Source organism: Leucoraja erinacea, chromosome 21, assembly GCF_028641065.1.
Source record: "Leucoraja erinacea ecotype New England chromosome 21, Leri_hhj_1, whole genome shotgun sequence".
In the NCBI taxonomy this organism is placed as follows: domain Eukaryota; kingdom Metazoa; phylum Chordata; class Chondrichthyes; order Rajiformes; family Rajidae; genus Leucoraja; species Leucoraja erinaceus.
This window is the reverse complement of record NC_073397.1, coordinates 22,697,472-22,716,022: the sequence shown is the minus strand read 5'-3', so window position 1 is coordinate 22,716,022 and position 18,551 is coordinate 22,697,472. Positions and strand designations below refer to the sequence as shown.

The 18,551-nt window shown below is 39.9% G+C and overlaps 1 protein-coding gene across 1 annotated transcript in view; it reads right to left on the bottom strand.

Moving 5' to 3' along the window:
- Window positions 1-16,311: 16,311 nt before the first annotated feature.
- LOC129707404 (protein-glutamine gamma-glutamyltransferase 2-like) overlaps window positions 16,312-18,551 on the bottom strand; it is a 28,323-nt gene continuing 26,083 nt past the window's right edge. The window contains exon 13 of the mRNA XM_055652411.1: window positions 16,312-18,364. Coding sequence (XP_055508386.1) covers window positions 18,208-18,364 — 157 coding nt within the window. The 3' untranslated portion in view covers window positions 16,312-18,207. The remainder of the gene's footprint in view (window positions 18,365-18,551) is intronic.

The following is an 18,551-nucleotide window of genomic DNA, read 5'->3' as shown; positions in this document are numbered from 1 at the left end:
AGATAGGAAATGCAATAATTATTGCAATGGTTCTACTTGAAATGTAGTGGAGGCCAAAATTGGGCTTCACAATATGAGAGTTTGGTAGATGCATTATTTTTATCATGTTTTTATGTATTCGGCAGCTGGACTGTCTTTATTGGTAGTGGTCGGCTTTCCTTGATGATGTGATCAATGCAAGATAGTGCACATTGTGCAAAAGTGCTGATTCTTCAACAGATTAGTGCTTGATAAACAAGATAATCTCAAAAGGTTTCTGAAGCAAACCTATGAGGAGCCAAGTTATTATATTACAGTGGAATTAAGGATGAAGAGTTGGAAATCGTGGTGTTTGTGGTTCATTCAAAGAATGTCATGAATATTTTACATGCCAATTAAAAGAGCAACAATAAATATGTATATTCTCATCGGAGTGAGCAGGATGTGTATTTGGAATTCTTCCTCCACTTTGCACTGTAGGAGTTCAAGATGACATTTCCCTTGTGTTCAAGAGGTACTGTGTAAGTCATGGGTGAGATGAGCAGTTGGCAGCCTGGGAGGGATGGCTCTACCTGTTTGCCTATGATATTTACAGGTATGTGCAGGCACCAGTGATCACAGAGAGACTGAATCATGTTGATTGATGAATTGAGAGATACAGCATGAAACACACACCCTTCGGCCCACTGGGTCCATGCTGACCATCAATCATCCCTTCACACCAGTTGTATATTATCCCACTTTTGCATCCACTCCCCACATAGTTGGGGCAATTTTGTAGAGGCCAGTTAACCTACAAACCCACACATCTTTTAGAATGTGGGTGGAAACTGGAGCACCACAACCCATGATCAAACTCTACAAAGACAGCACCCCAGGTCAGGATTGAACCTGGGTCTCCAGCATTGTAAGGCAGCAGCTCCACCAGCTTCACTGAACCGCAGGTTACTCAAACTGGGAGACTACATTCATGAAGGGATCATGGACATGGGTGTTGAAGATATCAAAAAGTAACTCTGAATTCAGAGTTCACTGACATTTTAACTGTAGACAACTGGTTAGGTGTCTTCAAAGAAAGACACTTGTAAATTAGGATTGCAGGCCAGAGATTGAAAGAGGCAATTGTAGACACCAATGGGTTAATGACTGCAATGAAACTATCTGAAGAATAAGAAGTTGAGAACTTGCAAAGTATTGCAAGTGAGTGCCAATTCAGAGTAACTGGAAGTGCAACACAACTTAATATTTGTAGAGGAGAACTTTCATTCAAAAGTTTAAGAGAACAATCAAGTGAAGCTGGAGGGATAACAAATCAAGACGGCAGATCTTCAGAAATATCACAGCAGTCTTCAAGTGAACAGAAGGAAAAACAAAAGGTTTCAGGTAAGTAATCTAATAAACTGGAATGGTGCCAGAGCAAGATAATGGAAAGTTACAATTAATTCCCTGCAGCTGGGTAAAATATGTAGCTCAAGAGGTTTCAGCCAAAGACATGCAGCAGAAAGAACGGCCTTGGAAGTGGTTGCAAAAGTGACATGGAAGGTTAGCATCGATAGTAGAATATTGGAGGCTTTTTGAGTTGGGTTAGTCTCAGATTGCTGTGTATTTTGAACTTGAGAATAAACTGGCAATGGACAAGAGTCAACGCGGAGAAACTGAGGTCAACCCCCCCTCCCCCCCCCACCCTCTCAACAGAGGCCACTGAGTTCCTTCAGCAATTTGTTTTTGCACCACATTCCAACAGTCTCTTCTGTCTCCACTCTGAACCTCCAGGCAAGCTTTTCAATGTTTGTTTCTGTTTGCTTGTCAATACACCTTCAAAGTTTAAAGTAACTGAATCATATATGCTAAACATGTCCAAACTGTTTAAACCACGGCTGGATTAATAAATATCCTGTTGGAACGTAGTTGCTACTGCAGGTTCTGGCTTCAAATGAGTAAAATTCTGTTGTTACATAACCTGAGGAGTACCTGCCCACCCAACACTTAGGAATAATTTCAAGGTGATATAATTCTGAAAAGTAATTAAACAATATAACAGATAGGAATATGTTTCAGAAATCATAAAACTAAGAGAAGTGTTAGTAGATGCAACCTAATGCAGTGGTATAAAGTAATTCATTTTGCAATGACAAATAAGGGGAGGCATATTAAATCAAATGAGTTAATGTTCATAAGTCGTAGGAGCAGAATTAGGCCATTTGGCCAATTGAGTCTACTCTGCCATTCAATCAGGGCTGATCTATCTTTCTCACTCAACCCCATTCTCCTGCCTCTCCCCTTAACCTGTGACACCCTTATGAGTTAAGAACCTGTCAATCATCACTTTAAAAATACCCAAAGACGACCTCCACAACCATCTGTGGCAATTAATTCCACAGATTCAGCACCCTCTGGCTAAATAAACTCCTCCTCATCTCCTTTCTAAAGGTATATCCTTTTATTCTTGGGCTGTGCCCTCTGGTCCTAGACTCTTCCACCAGTGGAAACATCCTCTCCACATCCACTCAATCCTGGCCTTTCATTATTTATGATTTTTATTGTGGATGGTTGATGCCTAGCCTATTTAAAAAAATGGAAAGATTCATTGAAATGTCTGTTAAAATGCGACAAATAAATCATATAACCATATAACAATTACAGCACGGAAACAGGCCATCTCGGCCCTACAAGTCCGTGCCGAACAACTTTTTTCCCTTAGTCCCACCTGCCTGCACTCATACCATAACCCTCCATTCCCTTCTCATCCATATGCCTATCCAATTTATTTTTAAATGATACCAACGAACCTGCCGCCACCACTTCCACTGGAAGCTCATTCCACACCGCTACCACTCTCTGAGTAAAGAAGTTCCCCCTCATGTTACCCCTAAACTTCTGTCCCTTAATTCTGAAGTCATGTCCTCTTGTTTGAATCTTCCCTATTCTCAAAGGGAAAAGCTGGTCCACATCAACTCTGTCTATCTCTCTCATCGTTTTAAAGACCTCTATCAAGTCCCCCCTTAACCTTCTGCGCTCCAGAGAATAAAGACCTAACTTATTCAACCTATCTCTGTAACTTAGTTGTTGAAACCCAGGCAACATTCTACTAAATCTCCTCTGTACTCTCTCTATTTTGTTGACATCCTTCCTATAATTGGGCGACCAAAATTGTACACCATACTCCAGATTTGGTCTCACCAATGTCTTGCTTTGAGAAACACTCTGCAACAGTAGGGACGCTGTGTTAATGCATCAGCAATCCAGGCTAGGTTTCAGCTGTAGAACGCAAACATCGAACTATTGCAGACGCAATACCACATTACTACAACTTCACACTGAGGTGAGACGCAAAATGCTGGAGTAGCTCAGTGGAACAGGTAACACACTGGAAACCTGAAACAACACAGAAATGCTGAAACCACTCAGCAGCATTAATATTTCAGGTCTAAGACCCTTAGTAAAACATTAAATCTATTTCTCTTTCAATATGCTGCCTGCCTTGCTGAGTGTTTGCAATGCTTGTGTTTTATTTCAGCCAGAGTAATGCGCTCAGTTTCAGCACCATAATTTAGAATCTATGCAAAGCCTTCATAGAGGTGGAAAAGGATTTATTAGAATGCAACAAATTGGACAAAGCTAGTCTCTTCCTCTTAAAAATGTTCCAAAAAAAATTCAGTAGGAGTGTTTTAAAATGAACAACGCAGGGCTGAAGAAGGGTCTTGTCCTGAAATGTCACACATTCCTTCTATGCAGAGATGCTGCCTGTCCTGCTGAGTTACTCCAGCATTTTGTGTCGATCGTGCATGTTTTAAAATGAAGCTTTTTGATAATGAAGGTGACAAATTGCTTCTATCAATAAAAGGATTGTTAAAATAGTGAAGAAAGCACTAAGACATCCAATAAAAATGAAGAAATTCAGAGGGACATTTTATGTAAGTATCTTGAAAGGGAACTGGAATCAGGTTCAATAGTAACATTAAAGCAGATGTTAAGTAATTATTTAAAGATGCAGGAAATTACTTGAGAGCAGAAGAGTGCAACACTACGGATAGATCTATCAATGTTCTGGCAGAGGTACAATGGAGCAATGGACTTTTTCTGTGTTGTAACATTCTAAGATTCAATGAACTTGCTACATATTAATTTAAAGGAATTCCACCAAAGTATATTTACCACCAAGCAAGCTCAAATGGATGTTATAAATACATTATCTGTGAATGAGCATCGCCAAATTGACCTTTCTGTTTTATTCCAATGAGCCTGTAACAGGATGATGAGTTACATTCAATATAACAATTAAATAAAACATAGTTTCTTGTAAGATTACTTCAGAGGGTAATAAGATCAGTTTAAAATCAATTCCTCATCTCCTCAATCTTGTAAACTCTGTCCCCTCATTTCAGATTGTTGCATTCATAAAATCTATTGATATTTACCCAGTTATGCCCTCAGGAACCAATTTCCCTCCTGGGATAAATACAGTTTATCATATCGTATCGTATCGTAACCTGCATGTTTTGTGTCAATAAGATCACTCTCAACCTTCTAAGCCTGTTTCTCTCTCCACAGATGTTGCCTGATCTGCTCTGTAGTTTTGATTTTATGTTCAATTTTAATTATTGGTTTGCTAACTAAATTACCAAAGAATCACTGCTCTGAAATGTTTCCAAGACAGCAGTTTCATTTTCAGTATAAATAATACAAACTGCGGGTCTTACGTGGGTGAAGTTGATGATAAGTTTACTGCCTAAAACTTTGCTTCTGATGAAATACTAGTGAATTTCCTTGAGGTTAGTTGTGGTTGTGATGTTAACTTGGCTTGGCCTTTTAAGGTCATGCTTCACATACTGCCGAAAGCAGGGAGATAAGTAGAGCATGTCAAAATAATTCAACCTGACCATAAATAGCTGAAATCACAGTGTGATTTTACATCTAAATGCTTAACTTCAGGTCAAAAATCCCAACCGTGAAATAAGCAAAGTGTTTTTGAGGGAAATGAAACAGATCAGTTAGTGGAAAACATTGTAAGTGGCCTGAAATTTTTGTGTCTAAGGTGAGTGATGACTGATGTTTGAGTTAAATATTTTCCTTCATCCTGTGCCTAAATCCAAAAATAACAACATGCCTCTTAGTATACGATAACAGTTGGAATCTTGTTGCACTCAAACAGAGACCTAACATTTTGATAGGTACAAGGAAATGCAGACTATGGAATCATGGGCAAAACATTTTGATATCCGGTACATAATTGTGTTTTACCCGTTGTTTTTTCAGGAAGGGTGAAACCACAAAGATAATCAATTTGGGAGATAGAATTGTGTCTCAAATACTTGCCTGGCTCCGATACACTCTGCTAAATTAGCTGTAGACAGATTGCACTTTCTATTAACCCTTGGTATACCAGCTTCTTTAATGCTATCAATGAGTTGAAAAGTTCATATCTTCTTTCTTTTCATTGTGACCCTGCTAATTTCTCTCAAAAACAAAATTATCTCACATTCATTTGTTGGGTTGATTGTTTTTCAACACTTAGACCAGTTGTAAAGCAATTGTTCTTGATATAAGGGACAGGTTAATAGTCTCTGACCTTATCTTTATTTATTCTGTTTTACTGAAAATATCGCACTTAAAGCCGTGTCCCACGGTACGAGTTCATTCGAAGAGTTCTCCCGAGTTTGCCCTGATTTGAACTCAGAGATTTATGGTAATGGCCACTCGTCAATACTCGGGGCTCATCATGTTGAAAAATCTTCACGAGTCTTCCCGTGCTTACCTGCCATTAGCGAGTCTTCCCGAGTACCTGCCGTTAGCGCTAAGAGACGTCCCTGAGCTCCGACGTCCCCTCTACGTTCATTCTCCGTGCTTACCACGAGTTCGATTTTTAAACTCGGGAGAGCTCTTTGAATGAACTCGTACCACATGTACATTTGGTTTCATATGTCATGTAATGACTATTATTTGATTTTTTTCTCAGCAATTTTCTCTCCTCATTGAATAAATTATCAGTTTACAATATTTGATCAATGGCATTTCTGAAAGTCCAGATGGGAATTATTCAATATCTCAAAACTATGTTTGTATGTTTACCATGCAATTAAAAATTTCATATTTTTAGTTTAGTTTTGAGATATAGCGCGAAACAAGCCCTTTGGCCCACCAGGTGGCTACCAGCGATCCCCGCACATTAACACTATCCTACACCCACTAGGGACAATTTTTACATTTACCAAGCCAATTAACCTACAAACCTGCACGTCTTTGCAGTGTGGGAAGAAATCGAAGATCTCGGAGAAAACCCAGGCAGGTCACGGAGAGAACGTACATACTCCGTACAGACAGCACAGTAGTCGGGATCGAACCCGGGTCTCCGGCGCTGAATTTGCTGTAAGGCAGCAACTCTACCGCTGCACCACCATGACAGTCATGACATGAATGAAATTCAAATTTCCTGGGATGAGAGGATTGTCCTATCACAACCAGTGAAATAAATTAGATCCCTTTTCTTGTGCATATACCCGAAGGAGGAGTAATCCTATTGAAACATATAGGTTCATGAGGGGACATGACAGAGTAAGGTCAAGATGTTTTGTGACATAGAGTCTTCCAAGGTTGCTGTTGATCACTGTAAATGTTCACATTGCCCAAGTACCTCAAAACCTATGATGCTGAAACTGAATGTTTTTGATGTGGAACTGCCCTATACCTGAGCCTTTGGACCTTTTGATGTTATGCTTCATAATGTCAGCTTTCTACCTTGCATTTGCTTCCCAGGCACTTCAACAGTGGAAACATTCTGTCCAAGTATCTCACTGCATTGAATTGCACTAATTGCATTGCTAATGTCTGTGTGTAGCCCTTGGAGATCAGCACTTGAACAATCAAAGCTGCAAACCCAATGGTTTCAAGAAACAATCTTGCAACTCTTTCACTGTCCCAAAAAGTATTCCCTTCTTTGATATTTTCAACTCGTACCACAACTTTACATCAGGAACGGTTATATTTCCACGTGCAGCAATTCTATTACAGTTTAGCTTTCTACTATAGCTTTGAGCAACAACGAATGACAGTCATTTAATTCACTTACCTTGGACTCAAAAATTTCAGTCCACGTGATATGTGTTCTACTGATTGATCTGTTTAATTCTTTGCTGAAGCATCCAGGTTTCTTCACTGCCACTGGATTTAAATCCTGGAATTCCCTTAACAGACTGAATCTTCACCACAAGGTCTGCAGTGCTTCCCCTACATCCTTCTCATGGGAATTCAGGGATAGACAATAAATGCTGGTCATCCCTTCAATGTCCAGATTCCACCAAATAAGCAGATAAAGGAAAAATTGTACAAATTGTGAATATCAAATTGCTGGCAGCAGGATTGCCTCAGGTTGAGAAAAGAAAATCTTTCTTTCATGCTAACGTTGCATCTATAATTTCTTAGCCCTTTGACACGAGTTAAAAAAGGACACGTCAGATCCCGATACAAACACAGGTTTATTCCCACTCCCACACACATTCAAGAGTTCACCATGCAATGGTTAATAGCCGAGTCTCACGTTGCGAGTTGACACAAGAGGTACTCCGAGTTAAAACTCATGGCAATAACGTACGATTAACGTACCGAACTCGTGGACGCAACTTAGAGACTCGTGGCGCTAACGGCAGGTACTCGTGAAACTTGTCAACTCTTGCAAAAAATCAAACATGTTTAAAATTTTCCACGAGTCAATTTTACTCTTGTGGTTAAGAATTAAAACATTTTAACTCGTTGTAATAACGTAGTGGCCCATGCGTTTACCTTAGTGACTCTTGAGTCTACCGTGGGAAGTCCTGGGCACGGCAAACCCGGCAACTGGACAGAGGAAAAAAAAGGTGAGTAAAAAAAAGGTGATTTCAATATCACCACGTGACCTGGGTCAATCGAGGATGTTTCACCTCATTGCTGGTGAATCTTTTTGAGAGGAAGACTGGTAGAGATGGCATCAAGAAAAGTACAACAAAAGGGAAGAGCAGAGACTTACAGAAAACCTGCCAATAAGGCTTTTGTCATACAGGAGGAGGAGGAGAGGCAGCAGGAGAGGCAGGAGGAGAGGCAACAGGAGATACAACTGGAGATGCCACAGGAGAAGTCAACACTGCCTGCAGGCTCCTTGGAGCAGGGAAACAGTGAGTTAGGAAATCTGCAGATTGCCTCCCGGGTAACTGTGTTGGAAAAATCCTCAGACGCGGATGGAAAGGGAAGATGGCATAAAGTCCTTTTTATTCTCTCCCTTCTGCCTTCACACAAGCATCCTCGCATCACACAAAGGGCTGCTGCATACAGCACTTGAATAAAAAACATCACCATCCTGGACTCTAAAAGCCTTCTTGCAGACATGTTTCCAAATGAGCCAATTTAACCAAGGGAGCATTTTTATAGTGCGTAAAAAGAATACATCACATCATTTGTACCATGTGATGATTTTACAACACGTCGGTAGACAATGTTTACTCAAGATTAATGGGACAGGAACTTGTTAATTCGGGAGACGAAATTGGAACATCGCAGAAATGACAAGTAAACGGAAAACTGCCGTCTACCCGTGGGAACTCGGTTAAACTCTTGATCTTTCACTTGGTATCTCGTACACAACCACGAGTCTTTCACTCGGGGTACCTCTTGTGTCAACTCGCAACGTGAGACTCAGTTTTTACTTAGCTTCTAACTGTCTGTCCGAGTTCCAAACATCACCCATTACACTTGGGGTTAGCCACAGGCTTCTTCCTGGGCTCCAAAAGTCCAGGGTATTCTACTCTTCAAGGAGGCTGTTCTCCTGCCTCAGGTGATGCTAGTGTAATTATGCTGCTAGTGCTAACTCACCTTAGTCTAGTTCAGTAAAATACTGAGTTAAGCACTGGACCACTGCATTTTTATTTTATGAAACAATAGCGAATTCCCTATACGATACCTAACCACACCGCGGGATTGATCCTTGTCTCTGCTTGTCCAAGCCCTTCAGTCTCGTGCAAGCAGATACTTCCAAAAGGTTACACAGTCCCAAGCGCTCCTCCAGAAGATTGACAACGAACCTCGTGGGGGTTACTTTTCATAGGTCATAAAAAGGGGCAGGTCTACATTGGGTTGGTGCCCCCTACAAACCAATCACAGATATCGATTACATTAAACTGTTATTGACAGTTCCCCAACCAAATTACAAAGCACCCCATTACAATGTGTCTACAGAAGCTTCTGGAAGGAAGTCAATCAATCAAGTAATGTAACATTCTCCTGGGGAGTATAAACGATTCAAACAAGTCTTCACACTTCAGCCAATCATCAAACAGTAACACAAACACCTTACAACAATATTAACAGTATTTATAATCATTTTGCAGCTGGCCAATCATGCTAATGCATCTGCAACACCTTTGAGCTCTTCTACAGTCCTCATATATTTTAACAATAGAGAGGACATCTGGATCTTTCCTTATCATGCATATCAATCTAGGGTCCAGACTAGCTGGTGCCAATCCACAGCCTGCAGCTTTTCACAGACAGAGGCCCAGCAGGTCTTGCAGATTTTATATATCTCTATTTTGGCCAATATTAACACTAATACTGACTTCATACCCTTGGTCGTAGCCCTCAGAGTAGGCCTTTGCTGGTTGTGGTCCTCACTGGCATTGCTGGCTGCTGATGAGTTTCTTTAACTCTGACCACCAGGAGTTATTGCTGCCCTGTATAATTAAGGGGCATTAATAATCCACCTGCTGCCACATTCCAAAATCTTTTCTCAGGCTTGACCAATTGGATGGCAAAGTAGAAGAGCCACTGCTGGTCAGTTCAAATGATAATTAATTTTGCAGATGTTTATATTGCAGCCCTCTAAAAGAGGAAGGGCAGAAAACCAAGGCCCCATTCAGTCTGCCTCTCTATTTTTCTCTTTCCATGGGCAGACAACTTATGTTAAATATTTATTCACTGGAGCTTCAGGTGGTCAGTATCATCTATGCTTAAAACTACATCACTATCATGTGAGCTTGAACTGAATGTCTGGCCCAGCTAGTTTTGTTGATTAGGTTCTTCCACAAAACCAAGGTTAGTTTGGTCAATCTGCCCATAATTCCCATCTTCCTAAACAGTTACTATTTCTCCATGCTATAATTGATTCCCAGAATAAGCACCATAAATAAACAAAAATAAACATCTAAAGATTAACCAAAACCTTGTACAAAATTACACAAGGAAATGTTTTAACAGTAAAACATCTTCAGTGTGATTTAACACAAAATAATTGTTATCTATTTTATGTTCACATATTACAGGCAATTTTGCCAAAGGTACAATTAGTGTAAATCATTTATTGTCATGTCTTTGAAAAATATATAATGTTGCATACATAATTTAATTGTATTAAAAAAACAGTATTGTTATTGAACACAAGGGAATGAGGAACTGAATCAGTTCTTTGAAATAAAATGTAATTTTTTTAGATACCTATGAAGCTCTCAAAACCAAAATAAACAGCATAGAAGCTTATTGAATTGTTAATATAAATTATAATATTGGGAGTTTATCACAGAATGTTCAAAATGAATGAGGTGCATATTCAAATGATCTAATCAAGTCAGCAGAATGTTTCTGAAATTTCCAATTAAAACTTTCTTTGTTCCTTCTCCAGACTTTATATTTATTTTTTATCTTTTCAAGTACATTCTTGAAACATATCTTAATAAGCACCAGATTAATATCTCCAGGCCTCCACCCTGCAGCAACCACTGGGGGATCCATGTTTCTGAGTTGCCAAGGCATAGTTCCACACTAATTCTGCTTGTAAGATAGGATTATGTTTCTCATCATTGTCTATTTCAGCAACTTGACAATGCTAATTTTTGATAATGTGTAGGAATATGTGACAATGTATTTATTAAATGCCCTTTGCTTTGCTATCCTCAATTTTTGTCCACACTCTCAACGTTTAACAACTTGCAGTAACCACTGACCAACATATAACATGTCTTATCAGGGAAGTGCACTGACCCACAGGACACAAGCTGGTTACTCCTGATACTATCTAGTTTAACCATTGTCAATGGAAACAATAATTCAATGATCATATGCATAAGCCTGAATGATCCAGATAGCTTTAGCTCAGGACAAAGTGTGGCTTCACTCTGTTCACATATATATTAATGGAGATTTTTATTTTCCAGAGCCAATTCTGGATTCAGAACTAAGGCTCTCTCTGCCCTCTCAGGGAAATGGGCATCGGCTGTGACAACATAATCAGCAAAGGGAAAAAAATGATCCACAAGACAGATGCAAATTCAGTGTAAAATATAAATGACAGTAGCACTACAAATTGTGTGAAACATACTTTATGGAGGTTCCAAAGCAAATAAAGTCCTGGGGTTTTAACTGTGTTGAGAAGCCATCAATTTGTAATGCATGAGAGCATTTCTCATAGTTAGACATGGAATTATAATCATACAACACAGAAACAGGCCCTTCAGCCCAACTCACCCATGCCAAACAAGTTGCCCCATCAAGTTTGTTCCATTTGCTCACATTTGGCACATTTCCCTCTAAACTTTTCCTATCCATTTATGTAACAAAGTTCATGTAAACATTGTTGCCATGTGGAATTTAAAACGTATGCGACGGATGGTAGATGTTAGAACAAGTTAAAAATATTTATTTTCTTCAGTTATTGTCCAATTCTGAGGCAGCATTGCACTCAGTACCAAGAGAACAATGGGTATTTTGTTCCACTCAGTGACAAGGCCTTGAGCATCCAAATGCTGGGGATTTGGTCCCAGATATCTGAATTGGCCACCGTGTTAACAACACATTCCCAATCACTAACACCAGAAAGCAAAAGTGCTGATCCTGAGAGCTGAATTAGTCATCCTCTGCTCATCATCAACATCAAGCCTCTTCTTTTCCTGAATGTACTTGCAAAATCTCTCAGAATGTATCTGTCAGACCTATCTCTCCGACCAAACCACTGTTTGATCTCCTCAGTTTCTTGTTAAGTATCGTCCTCGGTTCCAGAAACCTTACGTAAGTGCTGCTGGTGAGATAGAGGTGAAAGAGGGGGGAAAACTGTGTTACTGATGAAGAAAAATGTCACCACATTCATTCAAGATGACATTACTTTTGTCCAGCTATATGCCTCGAGGCAAATAAAAAGAGGACGATCACCCTGTTGGAAATGTACTATCAGCCCCCAAATTGTTAACAAGAATTAGAAGAACAAATATGCCGGGAGAGAGCAGGCAGCTGCAAGACTAATAGGGTTGTCATGGTAGAGGATTTCCTAATTTAGACTGGGACTGCCGTGGTGTCAAGGGCTTAGATGGCTAGAATTTGTTAAATGTGCTCATGAAATTTTTCATAGCTAATCTGTAGAGGCCCTACAAGGGAAGGGCAAAGCTTGACCTACTGTTAGGAAATTGAAATGGGTAAGTGACTGAAATGTCAGTGGGAAAGCCTTTTGGGATCAACGACCACAGTTCTATTAGCAGTTCGAAAATAGTTATGGATAAGGACAGGGCTGGTCCACAGGTCAAAGTTATGAATAGGGGCAAGGTCAACTTTAATTGCATTAGAAAGGAACTTGCAAACTTGATTGGAGTCGATTGTTTGCATGCAAAGGGAGGTCCTGCAAGTGGAATGTTTTTGGTGAGAGTTCAAAGCATGCATGCTCTTGTTAAAGTGAAGGACAAGGCAGGTGGGAGATAAAGGAAGCCTGGATGACATGATAAATTGAGGCTCTGGTCAAGAAAAAGGGAGGCGTGGGCCAGCTGTAGGAAGCAGTGATCAAGTGTATCCCTGGAGGAGGTTAGGGTAGTGAGGGACATATTTAAGAAGGAACTCAGGAGGGCAAAAAGGGAACAAGATACAGTATCTCTAGCAAATAAGATGAAGGAGAATCCAATAGTATTTTATAAGCACATTAAGGGAAAGACGGTAACTAGGGGGAGAATGGGGTTCCTCAGAAATAAAAGTGGTCATCCATGTGAGGAGCCTTAAGAGATGAGCAGGGTCTTCAGTGAGTATTTTATCTTTATTTTTAATGTGGAGAAAGACATTAAGACTGGGGAACTTGGGACAGTTAATGGGGATGCCTTGAGGACACTGTATTATGATTGACGAGGAGGTGGATGCCCAACAGCATATGAAGGTAGATAAGTCTCCTGGGCCTGATCAGATAAACCCAATAACACGGTATGAAGAGAGAGAAGAAACAGCAGGAGCACGGATAGAAATACATGTATCATCATTAGACATGGGAGAGGTGCCGGATGATTGGAGGGTGGCCATTGTTGCACCTCTATTTAAGAAGGGGATGCAAAGAAAAGCCTGGGAAAGCCAGTGAGCCTAACATCTGTTGTAGCTAAGTTACTGGAGAGGATTCTGAGGGTTAACTGTATGTGAATTAGAATAGACACCAGCTGATTAGGGATCGTTAACATGGTTTTGTGCACAGGAGATCTTGTCCGATCAATTTCAAGAAGGTTGATGAGGGCAAGGCTGTAGACATTGCCTATATAGACTTCAATGACACCTTTGATAAGATTCTGCATGGTAGGGTGCTTGAGAAGGTTAGACGGGGGAGCTAGTTGCTTGGGTAGAGAATTGGCTTCATGGAATGAAGCAGAGGGTGGTGGTAGAAATTCATTTATCAGACTGGAGGATTTTGACTAATGATGTGCCTCAGGGATTGGTGCTGTATGTGGTTTATATTAACGATTGAGAAGAAAATGTGGTAGGCATAATTAGTAAGTTTGCAGATGACAATAAAGTAGATGGCATTATAGATAGTGTGAGGTGTTGCGTTTTGGGAAGTCAAATCAGGGCAGGACTTGCACAGTGAATGTTAAGGCTTTAAACTGTGTTGTAGAGCAGAGAGATCTAGAAGAAAAGGTGCACAGTTCCCTGAAAATGGCATCACAGTAGCGAGGTTGGAAAATAATGCTTTTGGTACATCGACGTCAGTCGATGTGTTAAGTATAGAAGTTGGTTATTATGTTACAAGTCTAGATTGTATCATCGACGATGTTGTTGAAGCAGCATTTGGAGTATTGTGTTCACTTTTGGTCACCCTGCTATAAGAAGGACGCCGTTCAGCTGGAAAGAGTGCAGAGAAGATTTACAAGGATGTTGCCAGGATTCGAGGGCGTGGGCTACAGGGAGAGACTGGGAAAACTAGGACTTTACTCCTTGGAGGGCAGGAGGCTGAGGGGTGATCTTATAGAGGTGTTTAAATACATAATGGGATTTGATAGGGTAAATGTGCAGTTCTTTACCCAGGGTAGTAGGATCAAGAACAAGCATACATATGTTTACAGTGAGAGAGGAAGAATTTAATACTGTGGTCGCTGGCTCCAAAAGGTTCGCCCACCAACACTTAAGTCACTTGCCCTTCCCAATTTCCTAAGAGTAGGTCAAGCTTTGCCCTCTTCCTTATATGGCCCTCTACATACAAGATACATTTATTTGTCATATTGGCTAAAGAAACTTTCCTGAACACATTTGACAAATTCCACCCCATCTAAGCCATTGAGACTATGGCAGTCCTAGTTTATATTGGGAAAATTAAAACGCCCTATTATGACAATGTTATCTTTATCCTGTTTGTTTGTTGTAAGTCAACAAATTAACTCGTCTCATGTCACTCAGGGAATGTTATTTACTTTGATTGCAAAATTCTGGGTTTTTTGGCTAATTAAACACTTTCTTGCCAACAACAAATTCAGCATTAACATTTCACAATGTATTCAAGCTCGATGGAACAAACATTGCATCTTCCTGAGCACAGCTATTCATAAAAATGAAATGAATTCTTCAGAAATTCCTGATGTGCACATTCTATATTAAAATGTCATTAAAACCCCATGAATTGATGGTATCAGAAGCTTGTCAATATTTAATTCTGAATGTCACATCTGTCCATTTATTCTGAGTTCATTGTTGCTGGTTTATTGCACGTCTTGAGAATCAATGCTTCCCAGACATCCATTATTGTCTCCTAAAACATGTATGACGGCAGAAATCTCTGTGCAAACCTAGTTGCAAGAAGCCTAAAATGGTGAGTTGGAGAAATAAAGAGCGATAAATGAAACTTGTCATGATAATTCCACTGTATTCAATTCAAGAGGTACATTATGTTGATTAAAAAGGAGTAGCACTGTCTTAATCCGCAGGGAAATGGTTTAGATGAAAGTGAAAACTCACACGAGTATACCAGTTAAGATATGGAGTGACATACAAGAATAGAAAGCCATATATTCAAGCATTTGGGAAAAGCTTGCATTTTTACCAAAATCTATTGGCAATTTTTTGGCCATTTTTTGGCATTTTTTGGCACAGGCGCTACTCGTCCTGTGTCAAACAGAGACTGAGAAAGAGTACAGGATGGAGATAAGAACCTTGTGTCCTGGTGTTGAGACAACAACCTTTTTCTCAATGTCAACAAGACAAAGGAGAAAGGGATCGACTTCAGGAAGTGAAGCGATACCACATACCCCAGTTTGCATTGAAGCTACCAAAGTAGAGATGGTTGAACACTTCAAATTCCGAGCCATAAATATCACCAACAACTTCTCCTGGACCACCCATATTGAAGCAAGGGCCAAGAAAGCACACTAATGCCTCTACTTCCTAGGAAGGCTTAGGAAATTTGGAATTTGTCCACATCAACTCTCACCGACTTCTCCAGATGCACCATAGAAAGCATTTTATCGGGATGCATCACAGCTTGGTTTGGGAACAGCTTCATCCAAGACAGCAAGAAATTGCAGCGAACTATGGATGCAGCTCAGACCATCACACAAACCACTCCCGCTGACTCCAGTTATACTTCATTCTGGCCAGCAGCATAATCAAGGACGAATCACACCCTGGCCACTCTCTCTTCTCCCCTCTCCCAAAGGGCAAACGGTAAAGAAGGTATAGAATACGCACACCTCCCGATTCAGGGACAGTTTCTTCCCAGCTACTATCAGGCAACTGAAATATCCTACCACAACTAGAGATCAGTCCTGAACTACTATCTACCTCACTGGTGACCCTCGGACTATCTTTGATTGGACTTTATTGGACTTTATCTTGCGCTAAATGTTATTCCCCTATCATGCATCTGTACACTGTGAATAGTTCAATTGTAATCATGTATTGTCTTTCTGCTGACTGGTTAGCACGCAACAAACGTTTTTTGCTGTACCTTGGTTACACGTGATGAGAAACTGAACTGTAAAGACAAATAAACCTGAGGATTGGCTGTACGGATACCAAATTGAAAGAAAAGGACACCCGTTTGAAATCTGACAGGTGTACAGATTGAGAAAATAAAAACACAATAGTCCTCTGTACTCTTTGTAAAACATTTTATTGATTGAATAATTAGCAAAATTCCATTATGATTTATAAAATGTTTATGTTGAAAGCAAAAGAAAATCTAATAAGCAGATTACCTTGTAACAATAATAAGGGCGTTACTCAGTCTAAGTTTATATTTAGGTCACACAAAGAAATTGCTGTTTCCATTAAAATAAAACATATCATCATAGTTCTTGACCTCAATGTACATTCCATTGTTCGACTGGGCCATTTCTAAAGCTAATTTAAACGTAAGTGTTGAAGGCATTCACATTCATAACCGAACCTGCTTCATAGCTTGGAAAACACTTAAGTACTGTCATTGTTATAATGCAAGGACATGCAGGAATAACCCTGTCACACCAACAATGTAATAAATGGCCAAGGTTTCATGATAGCATTTACAATTAGAGGCACAATACTTTTGAACTGCACTAACATGCCAATTTTTATTTTATGCTCATGTTAATGGATTGGGCTTGGAATTAACTTCCAAAATAACAGTGCAGAAACAAAGAACTGCAGATGCTGGTTTGCACAGGACGACACAAAATGCTGGAGTAACTCAGCAGGTCAGGCAGCATCTCTGGAGAGCATGGATAGGTGATGTTTCGGATTGGATCCCTACACTATTAAAGCGTCCGGAGCCAAAACATACCTATCTTTGTTCTCTAGGTGTTGCTTGACCAACTGAGTTAACCCAGCACTTTGTGTCCTTTTGTTTTCAAAGAGGATCGCTTCTGAGAGAAAACTTTAGTAATTTGGTTCAGTGTCTTAACATTCTTGAATAGCTATTACTGCCATGATATGACGACCTAATATTTGATTGCTTACTCTCTTTAAGTGATACATGTGAAGAGTTGTCACGCAGCAACTACATGATGCCTGCCTCATGTATAAAGAGGTCCACACACGGTGGCCTCTGGTGGACAATGAAGCCTCTCAGATAAACTGCATCTTACGTGGAATATAACAGAAGAAATGCAGGACAAATGCAAATGCAGAGACCAGATGTTTGGAAACAATCTTAATTCTCAGCAGCTGGAGGTTTGATAAGAAAGCAGGTTAACATTCCTGGCCTGCTACATACAACACAGCTTTGTCTCAGGATAACTGGAATGGTATTTCACAAGCCGCCCATAAACTAACCACCCCACCCCAGACCCTGACTACGCTTGCCCAACCCATGAAAAAGATAAATTCTCCTGTTATATATTTGTTTCATTGAAAGACAACAAGGCATAGATAAGTAGAGAATAGAAGACTATGCAGATATGATTAATTGGGGAAGTTTGGAAGATACCATGTGAACTTCTACATGTTCTTAATTATGTTCCTCACCAACAAATAATAAAAAAATAAAGCACTGCAGATGCTGGAAATCTGAAATAGAATCAAAAAATGTTGGAAAGACTCAGCAAGTCAGCCAGCAACTGATCATTATGTTCTTAATTATAATGTATGATCTCACCCCAACCTCTGGCATCATCGCATCAGTTGATTAGAGTCGCCAAACCACAAGCTTTCTGTAGTCTCAATGCTTCCCTATTGCTTTTTGCCCATTTGCTGATCCTTGTGTTGCAGGCTGCCAGTGTATCAAAAAGCTGAGCTGACAGACAGGAAGCACCAACAAAAACACTAACAGGTGTTCTGAAGTTTTATGAGAAACACAAGCCTCTTCCTTCCCCCTGGTTTTGTCTGTTCATACGAGCACAAAATAATGGAACAATGCAACACAACAGTGGTTTATTTTATCACAAAAATATAATTTATCATTGAAGTACTTTTTAAGAGACAAGGGAATGCAATAGTTAATCTCTGCTGAGTTTCCCAGTCTTTTTTAAAGTTGCATTCTCAGATACAGCATTTCTTTCAGTATGATTGGCACTATTTAGGAGATGGTTTAATAATAATGTTTTTGGAACCCTTCAGATCTTTCAGCTTGTTGCAGTCGAAGTCCACGATCATTTTTCTCAGGCCTGATTTCTGAGGTGTGAATTTTGTCCTTACCTTTACTTGCTGGCCTGGGCTAATTGACTTAACCCTGGAATAAAAGAGGGAAGTTAAACAATGCTCGTTTTTATTGAAAAAAAGACACAAAATGCTGGAATAACTTAGCGGGTCAGGCAACATCTCAAGACAAAAGGAACAGGGAACGTTTCGGGTCGAGACCATTCTTCTAACTCTTCATCAGTCTACTCCTTTTGTTTTTATTGCAACGTATGGCAACT